Source organism: Carya illinoinensis, chromosome 1 (genome assembly GCF_018687715.1).
Source record: "Carya illinoinensis cultivar Pawnee chromosome 1, C.illinoinensisPawnee_v1, whole genome shotgun sequence".
In the NCBI taxonomy this organism is placed as follows: Eukaryota; Viridiplantae; Streptophyta; class Magnoliopsida; order Fagales; family Juglandaceae; genus Carya; species Carya illinoinensis.
In genome coordinates this window covers 20,671,930-20,698,531 of record NC_056752.1, presented here as the reverse complement: position 1 = coordinate 20,698,531, position 26,602 = coordinate 20,671,930, and the positions used below count along the sequence as shown (strand labels likewise).

Genomic DNA, 26,602 nt, shown 5'->3' with positions numbered 1-26,602 from the left:
TTGCACATAAAGCACCAATCCATTATAAAAATACCACGCTTCCTCAGCTTGTCTATCGTCAGAATTTTCCATGAGAGGCCAACCAGCCCAAAAAAGCAACTTTTAGAGGCACTTTGCTTTTCCTATGCTTCCAATGGAAAACAGTAGAAGATTGAGAAGTCAAAGCATTATAAAAGGACCTTGCTGAGAAGTTCGTGTTTCCCAGATGAATCCACAAAAGTTTGTCCTCTGCACCATGCTGCAAAGTCAATGCATACAGCTTGCTGTATAAATCAGAAATATCTCCCAGTTCCCAATCTTGTAATGCTGTTATAAATGGCACATTCCACTGCAGCAAGCCATTTGGAATGTCCATATGATCAGCAACTGAAGCTTCCTTGTACAACGAAAGAGAAGGAAAAGCCTCCTTGAGTGCAATTTCAACGCACCAGATGTCAAACCAAAATCTGACACTAGTGCCTCGACCCACCAAAAATCTGAAATTGCAAAAGAAATCCCAGCCCTTCCTAATAAATTTCCAGACACCTGCACCATATGAACCACGCACTTAATTAGATATCCAGCTACCCCAAGCGCCCCCAAATTTAGCATCAACCACGGTCCTCCATAGAGCATCACTTTCTTGATGCTACCACCAAAGTCATTTTCTGAGTAAGGCCTTATTGAAAATACTCAGCTTTCTCGTCCCCAAACCACCACAAGAAAGGGGGGAACAAATCTTATCCCATTTAATCAAATGGAACTTTTTCTCATCTCCAAGTCCCCCCACAAAAAATCACGGATGATTTTTTCCATTCTAGTAGCCACTCCAAGAGGAATCGGGGAATAAACAAAGAAAGTACGTACGTAGGGAGATTGGATAACATACTTTTAATAAGAGTGATTTTAACCCCTTTGGAGTGATATATCCTTTTTCCAACCAGCCAATCTATTCTCGATTTTTTCGATAATACTGTCCCATATTGACTTGGATTTATAAGGGGCACCAAATGGAAGACCAAGGTACTTCAAAGGCAAAGAAGAGACCTTACAACCCAAGATGTCAGCCAAGTCTCCAATAGAATTAACCAAGCCAACGGGTACCAATTCAGATTTAGATAATAAGTTCACCTTAAGGTCGGAAACAGCTTCAAAACAAAGCAAGAAAGCTCACAATGATTGAATATGATTAGGATCCAGCTCACAAAAAGTTAAAGTATCATCAGCGAAGAGAATGTGAGATACATTGTCGCTCCCAAATGATGAACTGCCCACTGAAAAACCAGACAAGAAAAATTCATTCACCGCTGCCTTCAACATTATACTCAAAACATCCATAATTAAAACAAAGAGAAAAGGAGATAGAGGATCTCGGATCTCCTTGTTGCAAACCACGAGAGCTGTGGAAAAATGGGAGTGCTATTGATCATCACTGAAAATCTAGCAGTAGTGATACAATACTTCATCCAATTGCACCACTTCTCCCCAAAACCAAATCTACCAAGAATGTAAAGCAAAAAATCCCCGTTAACGTGATCAAAGGTAACTCCTAGGGGTTGGCTCAAGTGGTAAAGGCCTTGGGCTTGGATATGCTCCCCCTAAGTCTAAGGTTCAAATCCCCTTCAATGCAAACAATCTTTAGGGCCATCGAACTGGGGGATTTTCTTCTTGAATTACCCAAGGTGCACATGCGGGAAACTCCTTACTAAGGGCCTGTGCACCCTCGAGATTAGTTGGGACATTATTCCTGGACAACCGATGCCAATCAAAAAAAAAAAAAACATGATCAAAGGCCTTCACCATGTGAAGTTTGCAAAGTATACTTGGCATGTCTGATCTAATTCTACTATCCAAACATTCTTTGACGATAAGAACCAAATCCAAAATCTGTCTCCCCTTAACAAATGGATAAACTACGAAAATGCAGGGTGATTGAACTTATGGCCAATTGGACAAATCTAGGTGGTATCCACAAATCACAGATGTGTGGAAGATGGTTCCTATTTGTATTCTATTGTACTTATGGCAGGAGCGTAGTGATCAGACATTCGAATACAAGGAGTGCTCTTTAGTAGAGCTTAGGACTATTTTGTTAGAACCTTATTTCTTTGGGCCAAAGTTGTTGATTTTAATGGCCTTGATTTTCATGATTTCCTTGCTTCCATTTCTTCTTCCTAGATAGGTGTTGACTCTTGTATACCATCTTGTGTACTTGGGTTATGTCAATTCTTATTAATATAATCGTTTACCTATTTAAAAAACAAACAATCCCTCGTCGATTTGTAAAATTCCTTACTATTTCCGGAATGGACGCAAGCCTCAAATGTATCCACAAGCCACTCCCCCATTGCCCCATCCAAAGAGATATATTTACTGACTTTTCTACTCCTCTATGTGATTCTAAGAGACTTGTCATCCTCTCTTGTGAAGAAGAATCTTTGAATCCAACAATAACCTCCGCAAAGAACCCATAATAGAAAAAAAAATAATAAGAAAGAACACCAAAAGGAAAGAGAAAAATTCCTGGCAAGAAGCACCTAGTTTGAAAAAGGAGGGGGTAATTATTGATGGGAGAAGTCGGAATTATCCATCACCCATACAAATTCTGAATGGACAGAACTTAGGCTTTCCTGTCCAACTTGGGGTTGACCAAATCCTCATAAACACTTAAAATAACCAGCCACAATGATGGTACCTTTTGTAACCAGCCTTGTTTCTCCCAATGTTTAGAGATCCAGATAGAACAGGCTAATAAAGACAAACTAACTGCCCTATATAGTTTTCTGTAGAAATGGGAAAAATGAAAGAGGGCAAGGCAGTAAAAGAAGTAGAGATCATCTTACCCAACCCCTTTATCTGCAACTTGTTAAGACAAACATAGAATAATACGGAATGGTGAGCACCACACACATGCTTCATACACACAAACACACACACAGTGTTATGTTTAAGCCATATTTAATTTTATGACAATGAATTTTTCAAACATTATGTATATAAACGCCCCTAATAGGCTTATTGCACATGCAAAATTTCAAACTTGACAAATGTCCTCCATAGCAGTTTTTGGTCTCTTTGAGTTGGATTGGGTGACAGAGAGATTAGTGATGGGTTTATTAGCATGCTGGATAGGCAGATCTGAGAATGATTACAACAGGCTCTTGTGGAGAATGATTTTGATCTGTCGAATGTAGGTTATATGGCATGAAAGCAACAATCAAACTTTTGAAGACGGTATAAGGAAAATGGAGGAATTCAATTATCTCTTCTTATAACACTCTCTACTACTAGACGGTGGCACAATTATGTTTCTCTAGTTTTAGCTTTCATAATTTTCTTGACCTCTTTGCATTCTCTAGCTAGGTTTATCAGATGTATACTCCCTGTGTAGTTGAATAATACCCATTTGATCATCAATAAAAGCTATCGTACTTATATAAAAAATGTTAGCCTAAAGAAAATATTAAATCTAATGGTGGATTCAAAACTAAAGGTATCATAGCAAGATATCAATGGAAAAAGAGAAAAAGGGAATCACAGGACAACCAAACAAATCATTCTAAGGCTTTAGGATTATTAAACCAATCTTACTGATTCACAATTCAAGGAAAACTGAATAAATCACATAAAGCTTGATGAGGTGACACTCCTAGAACAAAGTCAAAGATCTTACCGATAACAAAGTTCCCTGTCCACTGATGCTATTTGATGACATAGGATTATTCTTCAAATACATACCTGTATGTGGTTTTTGCGAAAGCCAACCAAATAGAATCAGCATTCCATCAAATACACAGACTACCAAAAAATGGGCTTGAAGAACGACTAATTATTACCTGAGGCATCAGCAAAACTTTGCATTCCATCACCTCCAGTGACTACATCTACCAAATGCAACGGAAGTGCAGGCGTGATTTGCCTATGCTCTCCAGACATTCGTAATCCTACACCATATACCAATCAATTCAAATGTAAAATCTACAAGCATGATAAGCTCAAGTAGCATTTGTCTGACATACAAACCTGTTGCTTTTATTAGAAATTATCTAGCTTTTAAGCCATTCTTGCACGGCTTATTGCTACAACCAAATTAATGAATCTGTGCTAGTCAGATAGAAAACACTACTAATGAACAACTCTAATTGATAGCATCAGATCTTGAACCTAAAACATCCATGTTGGCATGCAGCCATAATCAGCAATTAATAATTACTAAATTCAGTATGCTAAGGTCCATTTGAGAGCTGCACTTTTTCTTAGACTGCCTCTCTAAGAAAGATTCCATCATGAATAATCTAAGGAAAAAACACGTTGTTTTTGTTACAGCTATAAGAGTAGGGAGTCTGTCTCCATTACAAGATTGCTAGTGCGTTGTGGAGTGACTTTTTCAATCGGGTCTTTTTGGCCTGAGTCATGCCTACATGAATAGTGAACTTTTTGACTCATGGAGACATTGGAGAGGGTTTGGTGGCAGACCACAAATTGCAAAAAATGTGGAAAATGGTTCTTATTTGCCTCATATGGTGTATGCAGAGGGGAAAAATTACATTTTGAGGACTCTGAACATTCACTAGGAGAATTTACAACATTATTTTCCAATACTCTCTTCCTTTGAACAGCTTCTCTAGACTTTATTGAGCTTAAACTATCATGATTTTCTAGCATCCTTTCACCTTTTACATAGGTGTCTCTCTTCTACACATCCAGTGTACTTTTTTTTTTTTTAAGAGAGACGAAGATCACATCTCCAAGAGTGACCCCGGCTCAAAATTATAATTAATCCTCACTTATGGCAGAGGAATACCGTAGTAAACAAATCAAGTCAACTGAGAACTTACAAATAATCAATACTATTCTAGAACTCAGGTTCCGTAAATAAAAACCCCCATTAACCAAAACTTTACAAAGAACCACTTCACATCTCTTAACAAAATAAATCTGCCCAACCAGAATAACACCATAAAATAAATACATGAAATTAAGTTCTAACATAAGGAATACCAAGTTTGTCCATGCGAATAAGTCCTCGAATGCAACCTTGAATGGATTCCTAACCAGAAAAGTCTGAAACCAAGCCTCTTGTCCCCTGTTTTGCCAAAAAATCCGCTACCATATTTGCTTCTCTGAATATGTGCCTAAACCGAACATTCATTTCACACGCTAATCCTTTGATTTCTTCCCAATAGTCCCAAAGAAACCAATATTTGCACACACCTGATGCCAACCATTGAATTATAACTAAAGAATCCGACTCAGTCAAAATATCCCGCAACCCCAACTGTTTACATAATCGAAGACCATCCAAAACAGCTTTACATTCAGCAATAGTGTTAGTGGCATGCCCATATGAATGGGAGAACCCAGCAATCACATCTCCATTTGAATCTCAAATATTTCCTCCTCCTCCTGAGCCCCCAGATTACCACAACATCCTCCATCCACATTTAACTTTAGTCTCCCTCTCACTGGCCTCCTCCACAAAATTAACAATGGTCTTTTTTTAACAATAGGTAAAACCGGACAAGACAAACTTTCCAGAATCACCTTATCATTTCCATCCATGTGCCAAAACATCTTCATATTACTAGAAATATTCCTCAACCCCACTTTTACCTCCCGAATCATATTTTCAAGTTTAAATTTAAAACCTTCCATTCTAGCTACACATCTAGCTTTCCAGAGTTCCCAAAAAATAACAATAGGAAGGAACCCTTTAAGCCAACCCACCTGCGAACTCAAAGACGCCCTTTGCCACCAAATATTCAACATGCCCTCCCAATTCCGAATATGTGAAACATTAATGTTACAAGATTTTGCAAAGAAAGACCATACCTTATGAGCTCTTTCTCCTCACATAAAATATGATGCAAGGTCTCCACTTGAGGTTTAACACAGCATTCACATCTCGCTACCATCGGAATGCGTATGTTCTTTGGTATCCCATTTTGCCACAACCATTTTTTCCAGGGACATATTTCACCTCTTTGTCAAATTAATTCCGAGGCTGATTCTGTGATGAATTTGCCGTCAACCTCATGCTTCCATACACAAATATCATGTCCCTGCCAAAGCTGAATTCCAGACTCAATAATATTTCGAATCATCTTCATCTGGAATCAAGTGCTGCAATTCCAGCAAGTTGGCCCTGAAGCATCAAAAACATCTACAACTTTCAAATTCAAATCTCCTACTACAGGAATTTTCCATCCAGTGTACTTGGGTTGTGCCTTCTGCACTTTTCAACAAAGTTTTATTACTTATTAAACATAAATAAATTCAGTACAACTAGCTCCGAACTAAGAGGAGTAAAGAAATTCAACTAAATGCAAATGTAAGATCAACTACGACTCAGGGGATGGAATTTATAGTCGTGGCCAAACAGAGGGAAAGGCACATTTGAATTCTTTATGAAGCCTAAATTAATATCTGGAATATTAGAGGGCTGAATGAAGCCAGAAAAGGACTTGGAATTAAAAACATCCCTCATAATTGGAAGGTAGATATGTTTGTTTACAGTAAACCAAACTGGAAATCATCTCTAGAAGCATTGTTAGGAGCCTATGGGGATGCCATCATGTGGAACTGAGCTATTCAGCATCAATAGACACATCCGGGAGAATCATGCAAATGTGGGATGATAGGGTGGAGGAGAAATTGAAATCCGTGGGGAAATATATGGGGCATGTTCTTTTAGAAATGTAGTAGACGGCTTTTCGTGGGCTTTCACATGAGCTCAAGGGTCAAACTCAAATAGTGACGAAAGGAACTTGTGAGATGAGTTGTCGTCTTTGTTGTTGGTAGGATTGTTCACCCAACCCAGAAAAGCACTCTTCCGACCCGACCTGAAAAATGTTGACTGCCGAATGAACAATTCTGTTCCGAACATATTACCCGAATTCCTGACCCAAATATAATTCCAAAAATTCAGGTTTTCCGACCTGATTCTGATTTTCCAGTCCAACACCAGCAGTCTTTTCTGGTCTCTGGAGGAGGATACCAATTATGACATAAACACTACACAAAGAAGTGTAGAATTTTCGTATCAGGGGGGAGAATCACACTTATTAAGAGTACGTTATCAAATGTCCCAACGTACTTCCTTTCTTTATTCCCTGTGCCTGCAGGAGTAGCGAATAGACGGGAGAAGACTTTCCGTGATTTCTTTTGGAGAGGGTTAGAGGATGCAAAGAAACTCCATTTGATCAAATAGGATAAAGTATGCACCCATTTGTCTTGCGGTGGGTTGGGCTTAAGAAATTTGAGAACTTTCAACAAGGCTCTCCTTGGAAAATCGTTATGGCATTATCATCTTGAGGAAGACGCTCTTTGGAGGAATATCTTAGATTTTAAATATGGGGAGATTGGTTCACAAAGGAAGTAAGAGGGGCTTATGGTGTGGGAGTTTGGAAACTTATCCGGAATGGATGGGATGATTTTCACGATAACTGCAGGTTTGTGGTGGGAAGGGATACACGAATTAGGTTTTGGCATGATATTTGGTGTGGGGATGTCGCTTTGAAAAACGATTTCCCCTCTCTTTATAGGATAGCGTCTGATCAGAGTTCCTCAGTAGCTGATAATATGTGCATTACCGTTGATTCCATTCATTGGTCTATGAGATTCACTAGAGCGGTTCAGGATTGGGAGGTGGGCATCATCACTAACTTCTACAGTGTGCTATATGAGTTAATGCTAAGGGCTGGAGGGGAGGACAGATTATTATGGACATGCACAAGGAATGATAAATTTTCAGTCCGTTCTTACTACAAGGCCTTGACGACTCACTCCTCCAATGCCTTCCCTTGGAAGAGCATTTGGAGGAGCAATGTACCCCTCAAGGTTGCTTTCTTCGGATGGGTGGCTTCCCATGGTAAAATACTAACTATAGACAAGTTAAGAAAGTGTGGACTCTTCATAATGGATCAGTGCTTCATGTGCAAACACAACAATGAATTTGTGGACCACCTTCACTTTCATTGCGAAGTAGTTAAGGTATTGGGGGATGAGATCCTCTCGAGGCTTGGTATCGCATGAGCTATTCCTCGGAGGGTGATCGATTTATTGTCTTGTTGGAGAGAGATAAGGGGCAATCGCCAGATTGCAGCTTTATGGAAGATGGTACATTTATGCTTAATGTGGTGCACGTGGACCGAAAGAAATGGACGCTGTTTTGAGAATAGGGAATGCTCTCCGGATGGTTTTAGGGCCTTTTTCTTTTATACTTTACTTCTTTGGGCATCTACTATTATATTGAATGGAACGAGTCTTAATGACTTTTATGCTACTATCCGTAGCACTTAGATTGTAACTAGGCTCTTTCTTGTGTACTCCCTGTGTACTCGGGCTTTGCCTATTTATGTGGATCAAAAAAATCTCTTTACCTATCAAAAAAAAAAAAAAATTCGTATGATGTGGGTTTAACTCTCTCTCTCTCTGCTTTGATTTGTTCCCCTCCAGATCTATACTTTGATTTGTAAGATTTTGGAGATCTTTTTATTTGATTTGGTTTTTCCCAGCTTTTGTATTGATCCCAACAACCTATGCAAAAATAAAAGGATATGCCTGTATGCATGCCTCTCCATTCCCATTAGCAATTATGATCCTCACCATTTAACCACTTCTTCCACATCTAAAATGCCACGGCTTGAAGCAAGGCACAGAATGTACATAAGACAAAAAGCCTAAAAGGTGATATATACATGTCGAGTAGCAGATAAAGGACATTCCTTGGTGAAACCAAAAGGATTGAAGGTTGGGCAAAGATTGCAGCTCTGGTGGGTCTGCTAAGAACATTAATGCCACTGGGTAACCATCCAATCAGCAACAGAGAGATATATAGCTAGCTAGGGTCTGTTACAACCCTGATCAGATAGATTAGTAGATAGCCAGATGACCCATGTGATCCGGGAAGTCATGATGATGTAAGAATATCTCGGTTGTCATGTTCAGATATCGGGTAATTACCTAACCTGACTTGATCAAGATCAAAAATGAATACGAAATTTCTGATTCCAACCCACTTTGTTTCGGGTGGTTATTTCAAGTTGACCGGGCTGGAAAATTCGGGCCAGGCTGGGCCCAGGTACCTGTTTAAATGTACAGCCCTAGTTGTTGGTGGGAAGTACCATCATGCATCAGTGAGGACTTTAATGTCACTTGACATATGAGTGAAAGATTGGGTGGATCTCATTCTTGTTCTGCTAAAGTGGATTTTTTAGACTTGATTTTTGAGCAGTATCTCATGGACATGCCAATTGCTGGAGGTTCTTTCACACATTCAAATAGCCGGGGCACCCTTCCTAGCGTATAATTAATATATTCTTTGTATCCCTAGAGTGGGAAGCTCATTTTCCAAATATGAGTCAAAAGAGGTTGTTCCGACTTCTTTCAGATCATTCCCCATTCTTCTTGATTGTGGAGGTATTAATATTGAGAACAGACATTTCAAGTTTAAGAATATGAGACTAAAGGCTGAAGGTTTTGTTGTGAGGGTAGGAGAATGGTGGTCTTCTTATAATTTTGAGGCACACCAAGATTCATTCCAGCCCATAAACTTAGGGCATTGAAAGCAAATTTAAAAGCTTTGAAACAAACATTTGGCAATCTTGATGATCAAAGAAAGTCCCTCGTGGAAGGGCTCGAAGTTATTTATAGTGGAAAGACATGAGAGTAATATATGTTGAAGATAAATTAAGAACAAATCGAGTAGGTGTTAAAGAATGGGCTACATCATTAGAGGAGATATATTGGAGGCAAAAGTCTAAGGTACTGTTTGGCCATCAAGAATTTTAGTCTCAAACACAAAATTTTCATCTTATAATTACAACTTTCTCAAATCTCCATATAAAATATAATAAACAATTCAACTTTTTCTCTACTTTTTCAAATTCTAAAATAATAATAATATTAAAATATAATATTTTAATATTTAATCTTAAAATTCAAAATTTTCATCTGAAAAATCTCAGTGGTCAAGCAGAATCTAAGGCTCTTTAGCTAAGAGAGGGTAACAGGTGCACAAAACCTATAGAGGTATTTGATCATGTAAATTGGGGTTTCCTTCGAACGCATTTGATCACCATAAAACTTTGGAGTTCTCTACAAAGTAGACATTGAAAAGGCATTTGATCATGTAAATTGGGGTGTCCTTTGAAACCTATTGAGCAGATGTGGTTTTGGGGAAATGGCAATCTTGGATTGAAAATCGTATCTCTACAATGTGCTTTTCTATTTTCGTGAATGGAACTGCTTCCAATTTCTTCAAAAGCTTATGTGATTTGAGATAAGGAGATCCTTTGCCTCCTTCACCATTTGTCATTATTATGGAGGCACTCTGCAAAATGATATTTGCCTCTACTAATGGAGGTTTTCTATCTAGTTGCTCTTTGGAGTCTAGGGATTCAAACATCCTCAATTTAGCACATCGCACGTATTGATGATACTTTGTTGTTTTGTGGGGCAAACCCAAATTACTTTTGGTGCTTGCGTGCTTGATACTTGCGCTTTAAAGTAGTTTCTGGTTTGAAGGTTAATCTGGTTTTTCTTATAGGTAATCAAAAAGTTTTATTCATAAGAAAAGAAGGCATGCCCAAGTACACAAGACATACACATGAGGAGTACCTAACTAGAGTTTACAACCGAAAATAGAAAATCATGGACATTTAGCCCATTAAGATCAATGACCTCCGCCCATAAGAACAAGTTTTAAAAAAAAAAAAAAAAAAAGAACTTTAAGCTCATCCATTGTCCTCTTGCCATGCTTGAAGCTTCTATCATTTCTCTCCCATCAAATGCACCAACATATACATATAAGGGCTATCTTCCATATTGCCGCCACTTAGGGATTGCCTTGGAGGCACCTCCAGCTTGCTAGGAAATCCACCAGCCTATGAGGCATGACTCATGATATTCCAATTCCCGCAAAAAAGTCATCCCACATGGTCCTAGCCAACTCACAATGTAAATGCAGGTGACCCACTGATTCCCCTATTCTTCTTACACACGCAACACCAATCCAACTCTCAATCTTGTGCTACCCTAATAAAATCTACATACCATTTAGGAGCCACTAGAGAAGACAAAGAGATCAGCTGTTGAGGTATCCTTTACCCATACAAGCACCAAAATGGCAAGGAATGTGCCTTTGAAGCTTTGTTCACCACACCATTTGTCATGCCAAAATTTGACTAGAAAATCGCCACCCACCTCAAGACGTGCACGTCTTAGAAAAATCTCCCATCCATTTCTAATGTGTTTCCACAAACCCATACCATATGGTCCGCGTACCTCATTCAAACATCATCATCCCCAACCTTTGAATCTATAATTGTCTTCCATTAGGCCCCCCTTTCTTGTTGGTACCACCACACCCATGTATCCAAATGAGCTTGGTAGAACTTCATCAAGTTACAAATCCCCAATTCACCCCCAAATATTGGTATACAAACAACTAACTAGTTCACCAGGTGAAATTTGAACTCATTCCCCATCCCACTCCACAAGAAATCCCTTTGTAGCTTTTCAAGACAATTTACAACCTTTGTAGGGAGCGGGAACAAGGACAAGAAATATATGTAGCTTTTCAAGACAATTCACAACCTTTGTAGGGAGCAGGAACAAGGACAAGAAATATATGGGTAGGTTAGAAAGGGTGCTTTTCATTAGAGTAGGCCTACCCCCTTTAGACAAGTAGAACCTCTACCAAGTAGCCAATCAGCGCCCTACCTTTTCAATCACAACATTCCAAATGGATGGATCGAAGTTGATCTCAATGGATTGAGTAATGAATGTAGACAATCTAGTTGGCATTATGGCGTGCAAGGTGTCCTCTTTACCTATGAAATACTTGGCCTCCCTTTGGAAGCCATTTTCAAGGCCAAGGCTATTTGGGATGAGGTTTATGAGAAGATAAAGTATGGTTGGCTAGCTGAGAGAGAATGTATTTATCCAAAGGTGGTAGAATTACTTTGATTAAGGGGAGGTTTGGATACAAAAAGCCTTTTAACGCATCTCATCTCATATAATCTAATCATTACAACTTTCCCAAATTCCCATACAAAATACAATAAACAATTTAACTTTTTCAAATTCTAAAAAAAATAATAATATTAAAAAATAATATTCTACCAATATTTTATTTAACTTCATCTCAACTAATGTCAGCTCAATTCACTATCCAAACCTATCCTAGAATACTCTTTCTAATCTGCCCATATATCATGTTTCTTTTTTCGCTACCTTTTAGTGTGGTTAATCTACTAGAAAAGCTACAATAGGACTTCCTTTAGGGTGGGTGGGTTAGAAGAGAGGTAAATTCCACCTGATAAGCTAGTCCACAGTCTATTCTTCACTGAAAATGTGCTTAACAAAAGCTAAGTATTTTTACAAAAGCGCGGTCTTTGGCGCTTTTGTGTGAGCTTAAAGCGCAAAAAGGCAAGCTATTGTAATTTTTAAAAAACATAATTGCTCTCTCCCTTTTGACAGATGCTATTTACTTCAATGGGCTTAGCTTTTGTAATTCTGTTTTATCTTTTCCTACTTCTAGATTGGTGTTTCTCTTGTATACATCTTGTGTGCCTAACTTCCAATGTTTGCACTTCTCAACAAAATTATTACTTAACAAAAAATGTTTTTTTTTAATCAGTAAATAGGAATTTTATTAAATATAGGCAAAGCAAAGTACACGGGACATATACAAGAACCACACCTATGCATGACTGTCTAAAGATACAAGAAAATCATGTACTGTCATGCCATTAAAGTCTATTACAATCGAACAATGGAATAATGTAAGAAGAAAAAAAGTTCTAATATCGTCCATTGTCCATTCACGATCCTCAAAACTCCGTCCATTCCTCTCCATCCATATGCACCACCATACGCAAATCGGTATCATCTTCCACATCATTGCGATTTGAGAATTACCTCGAATGCCTTGCCAGTTGGCCATCGTTGGGACTTGTTTGCATTGCCTCTTGCCTCCACTATGACAAATCCAAATAAAAATTCACCTTCCACAAGACCTGCGATCATTTTACTAAAAGCTTCCATTATGAAAACAAAGAGTAATGGAGATAGGGGATCACCTTGCCTCAAACCCCTTAAACTTCCAAAGAAACCCATTGGGGTACCATTCACCAAGATAGAGAAACATACGGTAAAGATGCAAAATTTGATCCAAGAGCACCATCTTGCTCCAATTCCACACCTCTCGAGCATGTGTAACAAAAAATTCCAGTTTACACAATCATATGCCTTCTCCATGTCAAGTTGCATAATAACCCGGGTTCACCCAACTTGATGCAACTCTCCAAGCATTCATTGGCAAAGAGAACCGATTCAAGGATCTGCCAACCTTGGATGAATGCATTTTGGGGCTTGGATATGATCTTCTCCAATACCATACTCAATCAGATAGCCAATACTTTCGAAAGGATTTTGTACATTCCACTCAGCAAGAGAATAGGACGAAAGTCCTTAATCTCCACCACCCCAAGCTTCTTTTGGATAAGAGTAATTAAAGTAGCATTAAGGCTTTTTTCAAAAATACCTCTGTCATGAAACTCTTGGAAGAAGTCATGATGTTGTCTTTAACTACCTCCCAACATGCCTTAGAAAAGGCCATAGTGAACCCATAAGGACCTGGAGCTTTGTCACCAGCCATACTTCTCACCACCTTGCGAATGTCCACTTCCTCGAAAGGCCTCTCTAGCCAACTTGCTTCTTGCTGATAGATCGACTCAAAAATAAGGGCATCCAAACCAGGTCTCCAAGAAAATTGTTCCGAAAGTAGTTGTGCATAGTAGTTAGTAATATGATTCGTAATCTCAGACGGATTCGATGTAATCCTCCCATCTACCAATATGGACTCAATGATATTGTGTCTTCTATGCGAATTAGCCATGTGATGGAAGAACTCGATGCATTTATTCCCTTCTTTTAGCCATAAAGCCCTCGATTTTTTTCTCAATGAGATCTCTTCCGTTAGAGCCATCCTTTCAATATCCAAGGTGACATGCTTTTTGCGAACCTTTCTTCCTCTGAAAGCCCCCTTTCTTCCTCCACGTCCTCCAAAACCTGTAATTCGTTGAGAAGGGACTTCTTTCGGTGTTCCACATTCCCAAACGTTTGCTCATTCCACATCTTCAAGTCCTCCTTGAGAGCCTTTAATTTACAAGCCAGCACATAACTTGGGTTGCCTTGTATGAGATGGAGGACCACCATTGTCTAAATCGCTCAACGAAGCCTTCGGATTTCATCCACATGTTCTACTTGAAAAATCTTTTACCTCCATGTATGCCTCCACAATCAATGAGAATGGGGAAGTGATCCGAACATAATCTTGGAAGCCGTTTTTGGATTAGATCCGGAAAATGTGCTTCCCAATTGGGCGAAATGAGGAATCTATCAAGTCTTGACCAAGTTGGATGTTCTCTATTGCTGGACCATGTGAACGTGCCACCCACTAGAGAAATATCCAGAAGACCTTGCTCATAGATAAAGTTTGAAAAATCCGTCATTGCTAAGCTAGAGCTACAACCTCATATTCATTCGCTTGGGAAGTGAGTGACATTAAAATCTCCCCCAATGCACCAAGGGAGGCTCAATAAGCTACAAAGATCAGCCAATTCATCCCACATGCCTCTTCTTTCAGTATTAGTATTGGGACCATAAACACCGGCAAAGGACCATTGATACCTATCTTCCACCTTCAGGAAAGAAGTAGCCACCATATAATCCCCCACACACTCATCTGTTTTTTCCACTTCCTTTTTATCCCACATTACAAAGATGCCTCCCAAAGCCCCTTTAGACGGCAAATACAACATGACAACAATTCCACAAACTCCGTACGATGTTATGGGAGATGAGCTCTAGTTTTGTCTCTTGTAAACATACAACATCCAATCTCCAACTATGAAGCTGGTTTCATACTTTGGTGCGCTTCTCTCATTTGTTCAACCCCCTTACATTCCACGAGCCTATTTTGAGCTTCATAAAACCACCGATTTTGCCCTAACCTTCGTCCCACCACGACTTGACTTCCTTCATAATTTACCGAACAAGTAAGTCGCTTTAATTCCCTTTCCCTTTTCTTGGCTGAATGGCTCTTCATGGATGCATTGGACTGCCCAGCTTCAATGGCAGCAAGTAAGGCCAAGAACTGATCTTCATAACCGAAACATGGGAGCCCGACACACAATTGAATCTCCTTGGCTTTAAGTAAAACCCAATCAGATGCTATTTGTTCTTTCAGTGGAGACATTAATTCAATGGAGTAGGCTTAACCCAATGATCATCAACTCCCATATTCCTACCCACTACTACCTCCGCCAAATGGAACTCCCCTCGTTATTATTGTGTTCAAAAACTCTGAATATAACCAATGTGCCAGCATTGGTTTGTTGTCACCCTCATAATTGTCCCCCATCAGCATCTCAATGTCCATTGGAGGCTCCAGTGCAAGCACAACAGGTATAGGATCTTCAACTGCATCAGAGAAGGTCGCCAGCTCACTCTAGCCCTCTTCCTCTGTTCAAAAATCCTTCATACGTTCAGAATGGACATTTTCAGCTTCTAACACAATCAGCGACATCAACTCAAGTACATCGTCGACCAAAGGCCCACCCCCAGGTCCCCTAGTCCAAGGAAGGGTTCTGTCTGTTTTCCGTGACTCGCAGGCCCCTTGTACATCCAAAACAAGCAGTCACAACTTCGATCTCCATCATCAACATCAACTTTGGTGATGATTCGACCAAAGGCCCACCCTCCAGGTCACCTGGGTCCTGCAGTAGGGTCTGTCTCTTTTCCATGACTCGCAGGCTCCTCATTATCCAAAGCAACCAATCTTGGCTTCAATCTCCATCGGCAACATCAAATCTAGCGATGGGTCAACCAGAGGCCCACCCATTGGATCGCCAGGTCCCAGCGATGGGTTATTTGTGGTCGCTAGCCAGTGATTGGACAACGTTGGCAGGTCCTTGCCGGTAAAAGGCACAAAACCTGTTTTGAGAGGCCGTTGCAGTTTAGCCTGCCAGATATTAGGATGGGCTGTAGCTTTGCCTTTCTTGGCCCAAGTGAAATGCCTCTCCTAACCCAGCCTATTTTTACTCAGCCCACCTTTGCCCAAGCATGAGGACGACGGGCTCAGGCCCAAGCCCAGTCTAGGATTATCCATTCGCCGAATCATGTTGTTGACCAAAATGCTTAACTGTGGCAAATCTTGTTTAATAAGGGAAAGATCTTCTTCCCTCTCCTTACGCCCTCTCTCAGTCAAAGAGCTACCTACCATTTCATCGTTATTTCCACAGATTGGAGCATGCGGTGCACGTTTCCGTCCTTCTCCCTCAACAATTATATCCTTTACTTTTGAATACCCAGGCCCTCCACCCTTGGTTTTGCTACTACTGCATCTGCCCTAGCCCTCATTATCAATTCTTGACTACCGGCAGCAAGTCCTGATGACCGAACCACCTCTACATACGGCTTAGGCAAAGTGTTCATTGACACTTTCTGGTTTGAGTTTTGAAACCTTGACAACCCAACCTTTCTCCCCTTCTCCAAGCTGCTGTAAGCTTCTTGCAGTGCAACCACCATTTTTTTCCACCCTTTCCCCTCCATTTCTTCCAGTATAAAAACAAAATTTTGTCTGCCACCATTGCCATATTCCACTAACGCCATATATTGACCTTGAGCATTGGAACATCTCTGAGCAATGTAGCTTCTATGACCATCCCTTGAGTTTGCAAAGAACTGTTTTTTATCACCATGTGAACATTCCTCAAGGGCTCTAATGAACTAGTTCACCGTGAATGTCTCCAGGACCAATGCTTTCATAACCTTGCAATTTTTCTCTGTTATGTGAACCCATCGGCTGCCTTCCTCAGACAATTCAAAAACTTTAGATTCTATAAGAATCTACTTCTTGAAACCCATAATAATCTCATAGATAAGCATCAGAAATCAGCACCTGTAACTTATTTCTACACTAGACGTAGCATTGGAACATCTCTGGTCGTATAAGAGCAAACCCACATTTCATGTGATGAAAGAGTAATGTGAAACCTAGAGTCTGCATAAATGATTAACATTGTTTCAAGAAACCTGGAGTCTGCATCGATGATTAAGGTCGTTCCAAGCTGATCTCGACCTACCAATGACCCAAACGAGGAGGACACAAATCTTTGACAAAGGAAAAGGGACTGAACCATCAATAATTGGCAGCTGGAAATTTTGAGGAACTTAAAAATCCAGGAACCCAATCATTCAATTCTATACACCTCAATGTGACCCCAAAACTAAGATATAGAGCTGGTGCAATAAAAGAATGTACTTAACTTAAACAAAACAAAAATGACACCCTCATAGTTCTAAATCCTTTTGCATTAGTGTGATTGAATATTCCAAAAAAACTAGCTAGTGTTCCTATTTATCAAGGACCTGGAAGAAGCAATGTGTCAAAGAAATATGATGTTTAATAATGTCAGTGTCACAGCAACAAGGGATATAAGACAACACTGCAGAAGAAAATAAGAGCAAATCTGGTAGCAGCCACTCTAACATGGAAAAAATATCAGTGAGAACTCTTATTAGCATAAAGCAACATATAACATATGATTTCAGTTGAACTTTTATTTATCATAGAGTCAGTTTTTTTGTTTTCCCTCTTCTCTATTTGACCACAAAATGCTGAAACAAGTTAGAATATTAGAGGCCTGTGAATTTTCATGAACTTTTCATCTCAAAAATAACAAATAAGACTAACAACCTAAATAGAGTTAAGAGCTGGATGAAAAACATATATTATCTGTAACATCATTGAGTATTAAGTGGCAGTTGAGAGTAATGCCTTCGCCTAGATGTACAGCAGCTCGGAGTAAATTCTCTTGTTCGTGAATTTTTGCAGCTTGGCCCTTATCCAAAGTTGGGGCAATCGATGGCCCTTGACGAGCTCCAAAACAATAGGCCTTACGAGTGTCAGCTAGTACTTTTTCAGCACTTTCACAGGCTGCTCCAATCATATCAATCCTAGCCTGTAAAATGGAATGTCTAAATGTGTTAGTTAGATGTATGATGCAAGAAAATCATCAAAAGCCAAGAACAAAAAATTGGATGCTCGATGAACTTTGCAACACCTTTAACTTCTCGATTTGTGAGGATATTGGCAGGTTTTGCATCCCATGAAGCAACTGCTCTCTTTTGGAGTTATCATCCATTTCCATCTCGGGCAACAGTTTCGAAGACAACATAACTGGTAGTACTGTAATCACAAAATCCCACAAATTCATTTTAATTTTTTTATAGCTACACTATCTATTTACTTGAAAATACTCTAAAATTACAAGTTGATTTTTATCGCGTGTATGCCCTTTTTGTCTTTTTGTAGGGAAACGGGCTAAAAATCATGACTCTTAATATAACAACCCAAGGAAGTCCCAAGCTACATCTTGACTTGCTCCAAAAGGACTAATCAATATTACTATTGGAGCTCCTTTGAATTATTATAAAAGGCAAGAACTTCTCCCTCCCAAGCAATGTGGGATCTCATTCACCACCTTCCTATATTCTAATTTTACTCATACGGTGTATTACAATCTCCCCCATTAAACCTCTAACACCCACATTAGGCACTGCATTTTAAGTGGCATGACTCAAGTCCCACACTTGTGATTGAGCTTACCTTTCATACCATTTGTAATAGCCAAGGAAGACCCAAGCCTCATTTGGGCCTATATCCAGAAAGACGAGTCAATATTACAATTGGAGCTCCTTGAAATCATTATAAAAGGAAATAACTTCTCCCTACCCAGCAATGTGTGATCTCATTCACCACCTTCTTCTACTCCTTATACTCAATATGCGATATTACAGTAAATGCAGACTAAAATTATACATAACTGTTAAAATTCACATCTAGAAGAGGTTTAACTCACATTTGCACCACAAAAGTAAGTCTAGCTCATACAATGATATGATAATATCCATACAAATGCAGCAAGAGAGAAATAAGGTTAAATTGCTATCTTGCGTCACAACCATAAAGCACCAACTGTATCTGCACCACTAAAAGGATTAGTAACTTCCGGCTAACAATTTACATAACCCAGTTCAACCTAAAAGAGAGACTCAAATGTGAGACTGCACATTCGCCGATGCAACATTGTCACATTACGTTGCACACGTTTCACGTATTATGACTGAAAAGTAATGTTCTTTCACCATGAAACAAAGCAAAGTGAATCAGAACAAGCAATTGTATCAAAACCAATTACTTTCCAAAAACACAGTTCAACAATTCCTAATAATATTTACACACTTCTACAACAAAAGTTGACCTTCCACCGATCTAATTGAGTTGAATTTATAAAATCTAAGGTATCCATATAATCAATGAAATTTGAATTAAAGCTAAGACTAGGCTATATGAAGCTGCATGTATTCTATATAGAAGTAACATTTTTTCAAAAGAGAGCACATATGGAAGCTAATATCCCCAACGCAAGGTGCTCACTTTCTTCTGTAACGTTTTTTTTTTTTTTATAAGTTAGAAAGACAGTTTTATTAATACGAATGAAATAGGCAAAACCCATATACACTGGGAGTATACAAAAGAAACGCCTAAATACATTCTAAGAACCAGAAAACGACAACAAAAAACCATGAACATTAGCTCTGTTAAACACTAAAGCAAAAAACCAAAGCAATAAAGTGTGCACAAAAAAATTTCGTAGTTCCTCCAAAGTGTGCTCCTTATCATTAAAACACTAATCATTCCTTTTCATCCAGATACACCACATAAGACAAAGGAACCATCCACCAAACCGCAGCCACCTGAGAACAACCATGAAGACTGTTCCAACTAGCTAAAAGGTCTACCACTCTCAAAGGCATCACCTAAGCCATACCAATTCTACAAAAACTCCATCCCCAGTGCCCTTGCCACCTCACAATGCAAAAGTAAGTGATACACTGATTCCCCACGCTTCTTACACATGTAACACCAGTCCATAACAATGAAACCGTGTTTCCTCAAAATGTCCGTCGTCAAATTTTCCAATGAGAAGCAGTCCATATGGGGAAAAAAAAAAAAAAAAAAAAAAAAAAAAAAAAGACAAACTTCTAAAGGCACATGAGACCTCCAAATACACTTCAAGGAAATGAAAATAGTCTTGCGATGTCAAAAGCTTATAATATGATCAAACTGTGAATTTATTGCTGGGCCTCCACAACATCATTGCTACCAAGCCTCAAAGAGTATAAAAAACTGAAAAAGGCTAAAACTTCATCAATTTCCCAATCGTGTATACCTCTAGTAAAACAAACATCCCACTGTAAAGAGCCATTAGAACGGACTAACAGTTCTGAAACAGAGGTATGCCAATCAGAAACCAGACGATAGATGGCCAGAAACACCCTATTGAGAGCACGTTCACCACATCAGATGTCAAGCCAAAATCGGATCCTAGAACCCTCTTCCAATTACATGGCTTGCAAAACTCTCACAGCTCTTTCTATGAATTTCCATAGACCTACACCATACGCCCCCCTTACCTCATTAGAACACCAAGCCCCCAAGCACTTCCATATTTACAATCAATAAACTCCCTCCAAAGCGACTCCCCTTCCGATTGATATCTCCATAACCATTTATCCAACAAAGTTTTATTATAAATCATCAACTCACAAAACCCCAAACCTCCATTAGAGATGGGAGAGCAAACTTTATTCCATATACGAACCCCCAACAATCCCTTAAAACTGCGAAACCCCATTAGAGATGGGGGTTAGTAAGGCTGCATGTTAGACGAAGTGAGGATTTTTATCCAAGTAGAGCAGGCTTTTATTATAGTTTAGAATTATAATTACAGGAATAGCAAGTTCAAAACTGTTCGTGATAATAGATAAAATAACATGAAAATTTTAAACGGCATGGTGACAATAATACTTTTTTTTATCAGTGACAATAATACTTTCCATCCATATCTATGTGCACAATTGCCTCTTCATTTTTTATATTTAATCAGATTTAAGGGTGTGAAGATCATTATATGTAAGGTGTACTACTTTAAGATGAAGAGGCTTCTAGCAAAGAATAATTATATGCGCCTTACTCATGTTAAGATGAAAAATGCATACTTGTAGAATTCTCTGCATTCACGTTCTTTGGATTTACTACAAAAGCCTTGGAAACCTTCTTAATTTCATCAACGATGTTGAAAAGCTCAAGATTCACCATAGAATATTGCCCCAAAATGTCTTGCCTGGTACACAACAAAAGTGTGTTAAGGCAAATACTTTGAAAAAACAAAATAAGAAGAAGTTTGTCAAAATAATTTACTATAAAAATAATCAGCAGTAATGAGTAAACCACAATTGGGCTATGCCTATTTCTATCAATAAAATTGGTTTACTGATCAAAACAAGTTAATTATGTTTCCATATGTCTTTTTTTTCAACTACACAAGGTTTCTACCCACACAAACCCAGTATTTTGGTTTTTTTATTCCTTCTCTTACTAGTACTTCACCTATGACGATTGGATATAATAACATCTGCATCATTTCTCAAAAAATTCAATCAAACTTTGGTTTTAAATGACAGTTTGAGAAGTTCAGGGCAGAAAAAGAATAGGGTCAAAGAAAACAGGGCAACTCGTACAAACAAAAGAACAGGAGAATAATTGTAACCCACAGTATGATTTATAAATTAATTATTTCATTATTATATTGTATTATTAATTATTGTGGTTATTCATCAAAAAAAAAAATTATTAATTATTGTGGTTGATCGTATTATTTTATGCCATTATTTTATGTATGATTTAAAGTCATTATTTTATGCTCATAAATTTAAATTTTCAGGTAGTTTCGATCTTTTTATTAAGGTATTATGTTTGGGAGCCTAGCTTGAATTGGATATTTTATTAGACTTTAATTTTTTTAGTTAGGTTAAATAGAAAGGGGTTGAATTTTGGACCTTAAGGGATTTTAGGGTTAAGTTCCCAGGATTAAAACTTGGTTGGAAATGGAAATGGGTTAGGATGTAGTATAGGACCCAAGACCCAAGCCCATTAGAATTGTGTGTTAAGGAAATAAGACCCATGATGATCCTTTGGAAGGCCCAACCTGTTACACCCTAAGACCCAAGACCCACACCAAAGGTGAAGACCCCACCTGGTTTGACATGCATATATATGCACATATGTAACGAACATGAGATCAACTACCCTTCCAGCTGTTGCCCTAGTCTATTCCTCTTGGTCAGATCCAGCCCTCACCACCACACAAACAAGCATCACCAAACCTACCCTATGTGCCGCCCAAGAAACCAGGTGATCCCCACGTTGCAGCACCATGCAAACACTCAAAACGAACATAAAACACACCACTTTCGTTCGACTTTGCCAGTAACCACCAACTAACGCCCTCATTTACCCCTAGGCAACGTTGAAAACAAGCTCATGCCACTAGGAGCAACGCCAACCGTGACAAGCATTGATTTCGCAAAATCGTAACGAAAACCATAATGCACCGCTCGGCCGCCATGAGTTATAATACCCTACCTCACACTTGCCCCTCCACAGCACCACCTCTTTGCCGCCATGTATCACCAGCCATCTAAACCAAATCAAGAGAAGGAGCTCAATCACTCTCAATACACGCACAGACACTCTCCCAATGCACCCAAACCATGCAAAGCCACCAGCACTCTTAGCCACTACCAACCACCAGATGAACGCGTCATCCATGAAGTGAGCCCAATATCCTCCACACCTACAGCCAATCCCTAACTTCACCATGGGTCGATTTCCTTACATGAGATATATGCTCTGTTTTTGTTAACCGAAATAGGGGAGTGGTCTCGATTTCAACTCTTGGTCACACCCACCGCCACAGCTATGACCTTTTTTCTCTAGGTATAAGTCTCTTCCTTGTCCCTTACATGTGTCTTTAGACTTATAACCGTGGGCCAAGGTAGAGCAAACGGTGTGTGTAATGTGTTGTGTACAGGTTGAAGAATAGCGGTTGGAACCGTGGGAACAATGGAGTATACGTGTTAGGGAGGTCAACTTAGTGCAAGAGTATCTCGGATGGTAACATTGGACATGTAAAAATATAGGTATTGAGGTCTCCTGATGGGTGCAACTCAGTTAGGCATGAACCGTACATGAATGTGAGTGCATGTTCGGGCATGAGTGTGCAACAATTATGGGACAATATGTGTACATGTGGTTTAGTCTGAGATTTGTGTATGTTCTTGATCGTCCAAAGAAAATCTCTAAGAGGTATGACTCTTGTGCAAATAGGCTTAGGATGGAAGTGTTTGAGGATGTAAAAATATGGGTGTTTTTCTCTATGTGAGGTGCAACTCGGGTCGGTCATCATTTTAAGTGTCCATAGTTTGCATTTTTGGATTTAATTTTATGAGCCTTGGTTGAGTTATTTATGGAGATGCTTGGTTAAGGATTTAACCCACTTGAGTATTTTGGACTAGAATTTGTAAAATAATGAAGAGTGGTATTTTAAAGTCTATTATTTCTTGTGGAAAGCTTTTAGGTCAAGCAACGAGGATTGGAACTGCTTGGAGGCATACTATGCAATTTTATAAGTTGAATAAAAGAAAGGTAAAAATGCTAAGGATTAGGTTAAAGGTTGTGTCTAAAACTAGGGTTGAGTTTGGAAGGGCTTAGACGCACTTCAGTTTGACCTGATTGCATGATGCATGCTTTGTACGTTGCTTAATGTAAAGAGATACTTATCCCACTATATGCTTTTTTACCCATTTGAAGGCTTTGTGGTTCGAGCTTTTAGCTTATTTGTACAAGGATTGAGAATTGTGCCTATGACCATGTTTTTCTATACATCATTTTATGAAAGTTGAAAGGTCTTTTGCAACTATATATGTAAAGCAAATGTTTATAAAGGTATATGTATTTGTACGAGCCTTCATTGGTAGCCCCTTTTCATGCCCTTATTTATGATGAAGGTAATTACATGTGATTGTGAAACTTCATGAATAATGATGTGACTGAATATGATAGTATGACTATCTCATTTTAATGAATGAAAGGCAAGGTAAGCTAAGGTTAAAGGAAAGAAAGGAAAATAAAAAGGTATGACTGCATGTGATTGTCGAGGTTAATATCCTCAGCACGGATAGAGCCATGACCGCAAGGGGTGCTAACCCTAACACACGGGAATAATAGTGTGTAAGGGCCATTAAGAATATGAGGTTAAGAAATGATTTTTTTTTTTTTTTATGATTTTAGGTTAATGTTTACGTATACCATGAAGTTAATGCTTTCTTGAGAATGTTGATGTTAACCAAAATCTAGATTCTTATTATGTTTACTGTATGACGTAGTTCTTACTAAGTATTCAACTCATTTTATTTTTTTATGTTTTTCTGACCCCAAGTGAGGAAGATTATGAGGATGCTGCCTGACAGGATGTTGTTTTGGGGGATGACATTGAGGGTTGAGGCATTGAGGAAAGTTCTGATTTATTTACAGTTTGGGTGATTTTGCAGCACTTGACTGTTGTGTTCTCCTATAATAAGTGCTATTGAAATAATAAATGAGTTAGGTAAGAGATTTTTTTCTTCCACATGTAGCGACCCAATGAAAGTCCAAGCCACATTTGGGCTTATATATTCAAATGAAATAGTCAATGTTACAATCAGAGCACCCTTGGAATCATTATAAACCGCAAAAACTTATCCTTCCCTAGCAATGTAGGATTCAATTCACCACTCTCTTACCTAGAATCCAGGGTCTTACACCATGGTTACTAAAATTAGTGTTTTCCTTGGACACTTGAGATTCCTAGTTATATTTTTCAAAGTTTTAAAAAGGGGTAGCATCAAGCAATCATACTCCTAACAAACATGCTGGCAACAAGACTTCCACCACTTGAAGAGTCGAAGGAATATGGGGAAAAAATGTCCAGGGTGCAACATACTCAAAATCACGAAAACTATTAGCCAAACCCTTACGAATTACCATTGCAGACTATACAGGGAGGGTAATGACTTTCTTTTCATCACTTACCAGAAATATGAGTGAAGATATTTCTATGAGGCCTTACATTCACAAAAATGCAACAAATTATTAAAAATCATCGAACATTACCATAATAAGTACAGAAATTATCCAAACTGGCATGTTTCCCAACCATCCACCCTATTAATTCCTAACTATAGTGTTTTTTTAGCAAGAAAAAAAAAAAAAAAAAAAAAAAAAACACTTCACTAGCTAGGGGAAAAAAACACTTTAGATCACAGCTATACCTCCTTAAAATCTGGCTCTTTTTTTTAATACATATAATAATCTCCACAAAAGTTATTTCCAGCAATTACCAACACGACCTCAACATCGATCTTCTATAATATCAATTTCATGAAAACCGGGATTCCGTAACTTTCCCAACAACCAAGCAGCCGATCAATCTACAAATTTTAAATTAAATTCGAGGTTACCTATAATGCAGAAAATTTACAGAGATTCCCAGCAACCGCAGAAAGATTATTAGTGCGAGCAACCATTATTAACCGGGAGAAATTAAGGAATAAAGATTTAGAAATGAAAGAGAGAAAGGGAAGGGGGAAGGACCATTTGGGGGTGGTGTTGGTGCGAGCATAGGCGTCGAAGTCTTCGAGGATGCGAGACATGGCTTGAAAGAGATTGATAGCTCGGGTCTTCACATTTTCCAGGTTCAGCTGCTGCTGCACCGCTTGGTTCAACCTCTCCGGCTGCTGCTGCTGCTGTTGTTGCTGTTGCTGTTGCTGTTGCTGTTGTTGTGACTGGTTCTGTACCACTACACCCTCCATGGCTGAAATCCCAGGCTCTAGAGGAAGAGAGAGGACTGGGAAGAACTGATTCTAAGTTCTACAAATCCGACAATTTGTCGGATTAAAATTTCGGGATTCAGTTTCGTTTTTCGTGTCAAACGGGTTGAGCCGATGGGGAAGCAGCCCCTGTGCCGGTTGTGCGAACTGCGAAGTCTGTTAGGCGTCTTTTGGATCCGAAAGAAGGTTGTTGTGCTAAATTTGTAAATTATATCGAAATAATTTGTAAATAATAATGATGAGATATAAAGATAAATATACGAATTTAATATATGAAAATTTCTATAAATATAAATAGATTATATAAAATAAATTTATAAAATAATATAATTTTATAAATTCCGTTTTAAAATATTATTATTTATTTTTATATAATCTATTTGTAAATATTTTTTCTTAATATATTATTATTAAATTGTAAATGTTGTTTGGCAAATTCAAAAAGAACAAGTTGGAAAATTTTAATTATTCTAATATATCATTCTACATCACACACTTTATATATTAAAATATTATTTTTTAGTTTTTATTTTTTATTTTATTTTATTCTTATTAAAATAATTAAATTATTCTATTTATCATCCACACACTACATATTTATTATAAAAAAAATAAAATAATTAAAATAAGCGTGGTATATGAAGTGTGAGGATGACAAAAAGAATTTTCCTTCTAATAATGGGTGCCATGTGACTAATCATTTGTCAATAAAATAAAAAATTCCAGTAACTATAAAAAAAGTAGTTTGAAATCTAAAATCCTGTTAAAAGTAAAAATA

At 38.4% G+C, this 26,602-nt stretch overlaps 1 protein-coding gene across 2 annotated transcripts in view; it reads right to left on the bottom strand.

Annotated features, from left to right (window-relative positions):
• LOC122313049 (mediator of RNA polymerase II transcription subunit 8) overlaps positions 1-26,026 on the bottom strand; it is a 40,769-nt gene extending 14,743 nt beyond the window's left edge. The window contains exons 1-7 of one of the 2 annotated variants that reach the window (XM_043127770.1): positions 25,589-25,728; positions 21,115-21,239; positions 18,659-18,707; positions 18,114-18,238; positions 17,828-18,011; positions 3,816-3,923; positions 3,653-3,717 (exon numbers count right to left, since the gene is read on the bottom strand). In XM_043127770.1, coding sequence (XP_042983704.1) covers positions 3,653-3,717; positions 3,816-3,923; positions 17,828-18,011; positions 18,114-18,238; positions 18,659-18,707; positions 21,115-21,132 — 549 coding nt within the window. In that variant the 5' untranslated portion in view covers positions 21,133-21,239; positions 25,589-25,728. Of the gene's footprint in view, positions 1-3,652; positions 3,718-3,815; positions 3,924-17,827; positions 18,012-18,113; positions 18,239-18,658; positions 18,708-21,114; positions 21,240-25,588 lie in introns of both variants that reach the window. The other variant, XM_043127762.1, reaches the window with a different exon arrangement.
• Positions 26,027-26,602: the final 576 nt, after the last annotated feature.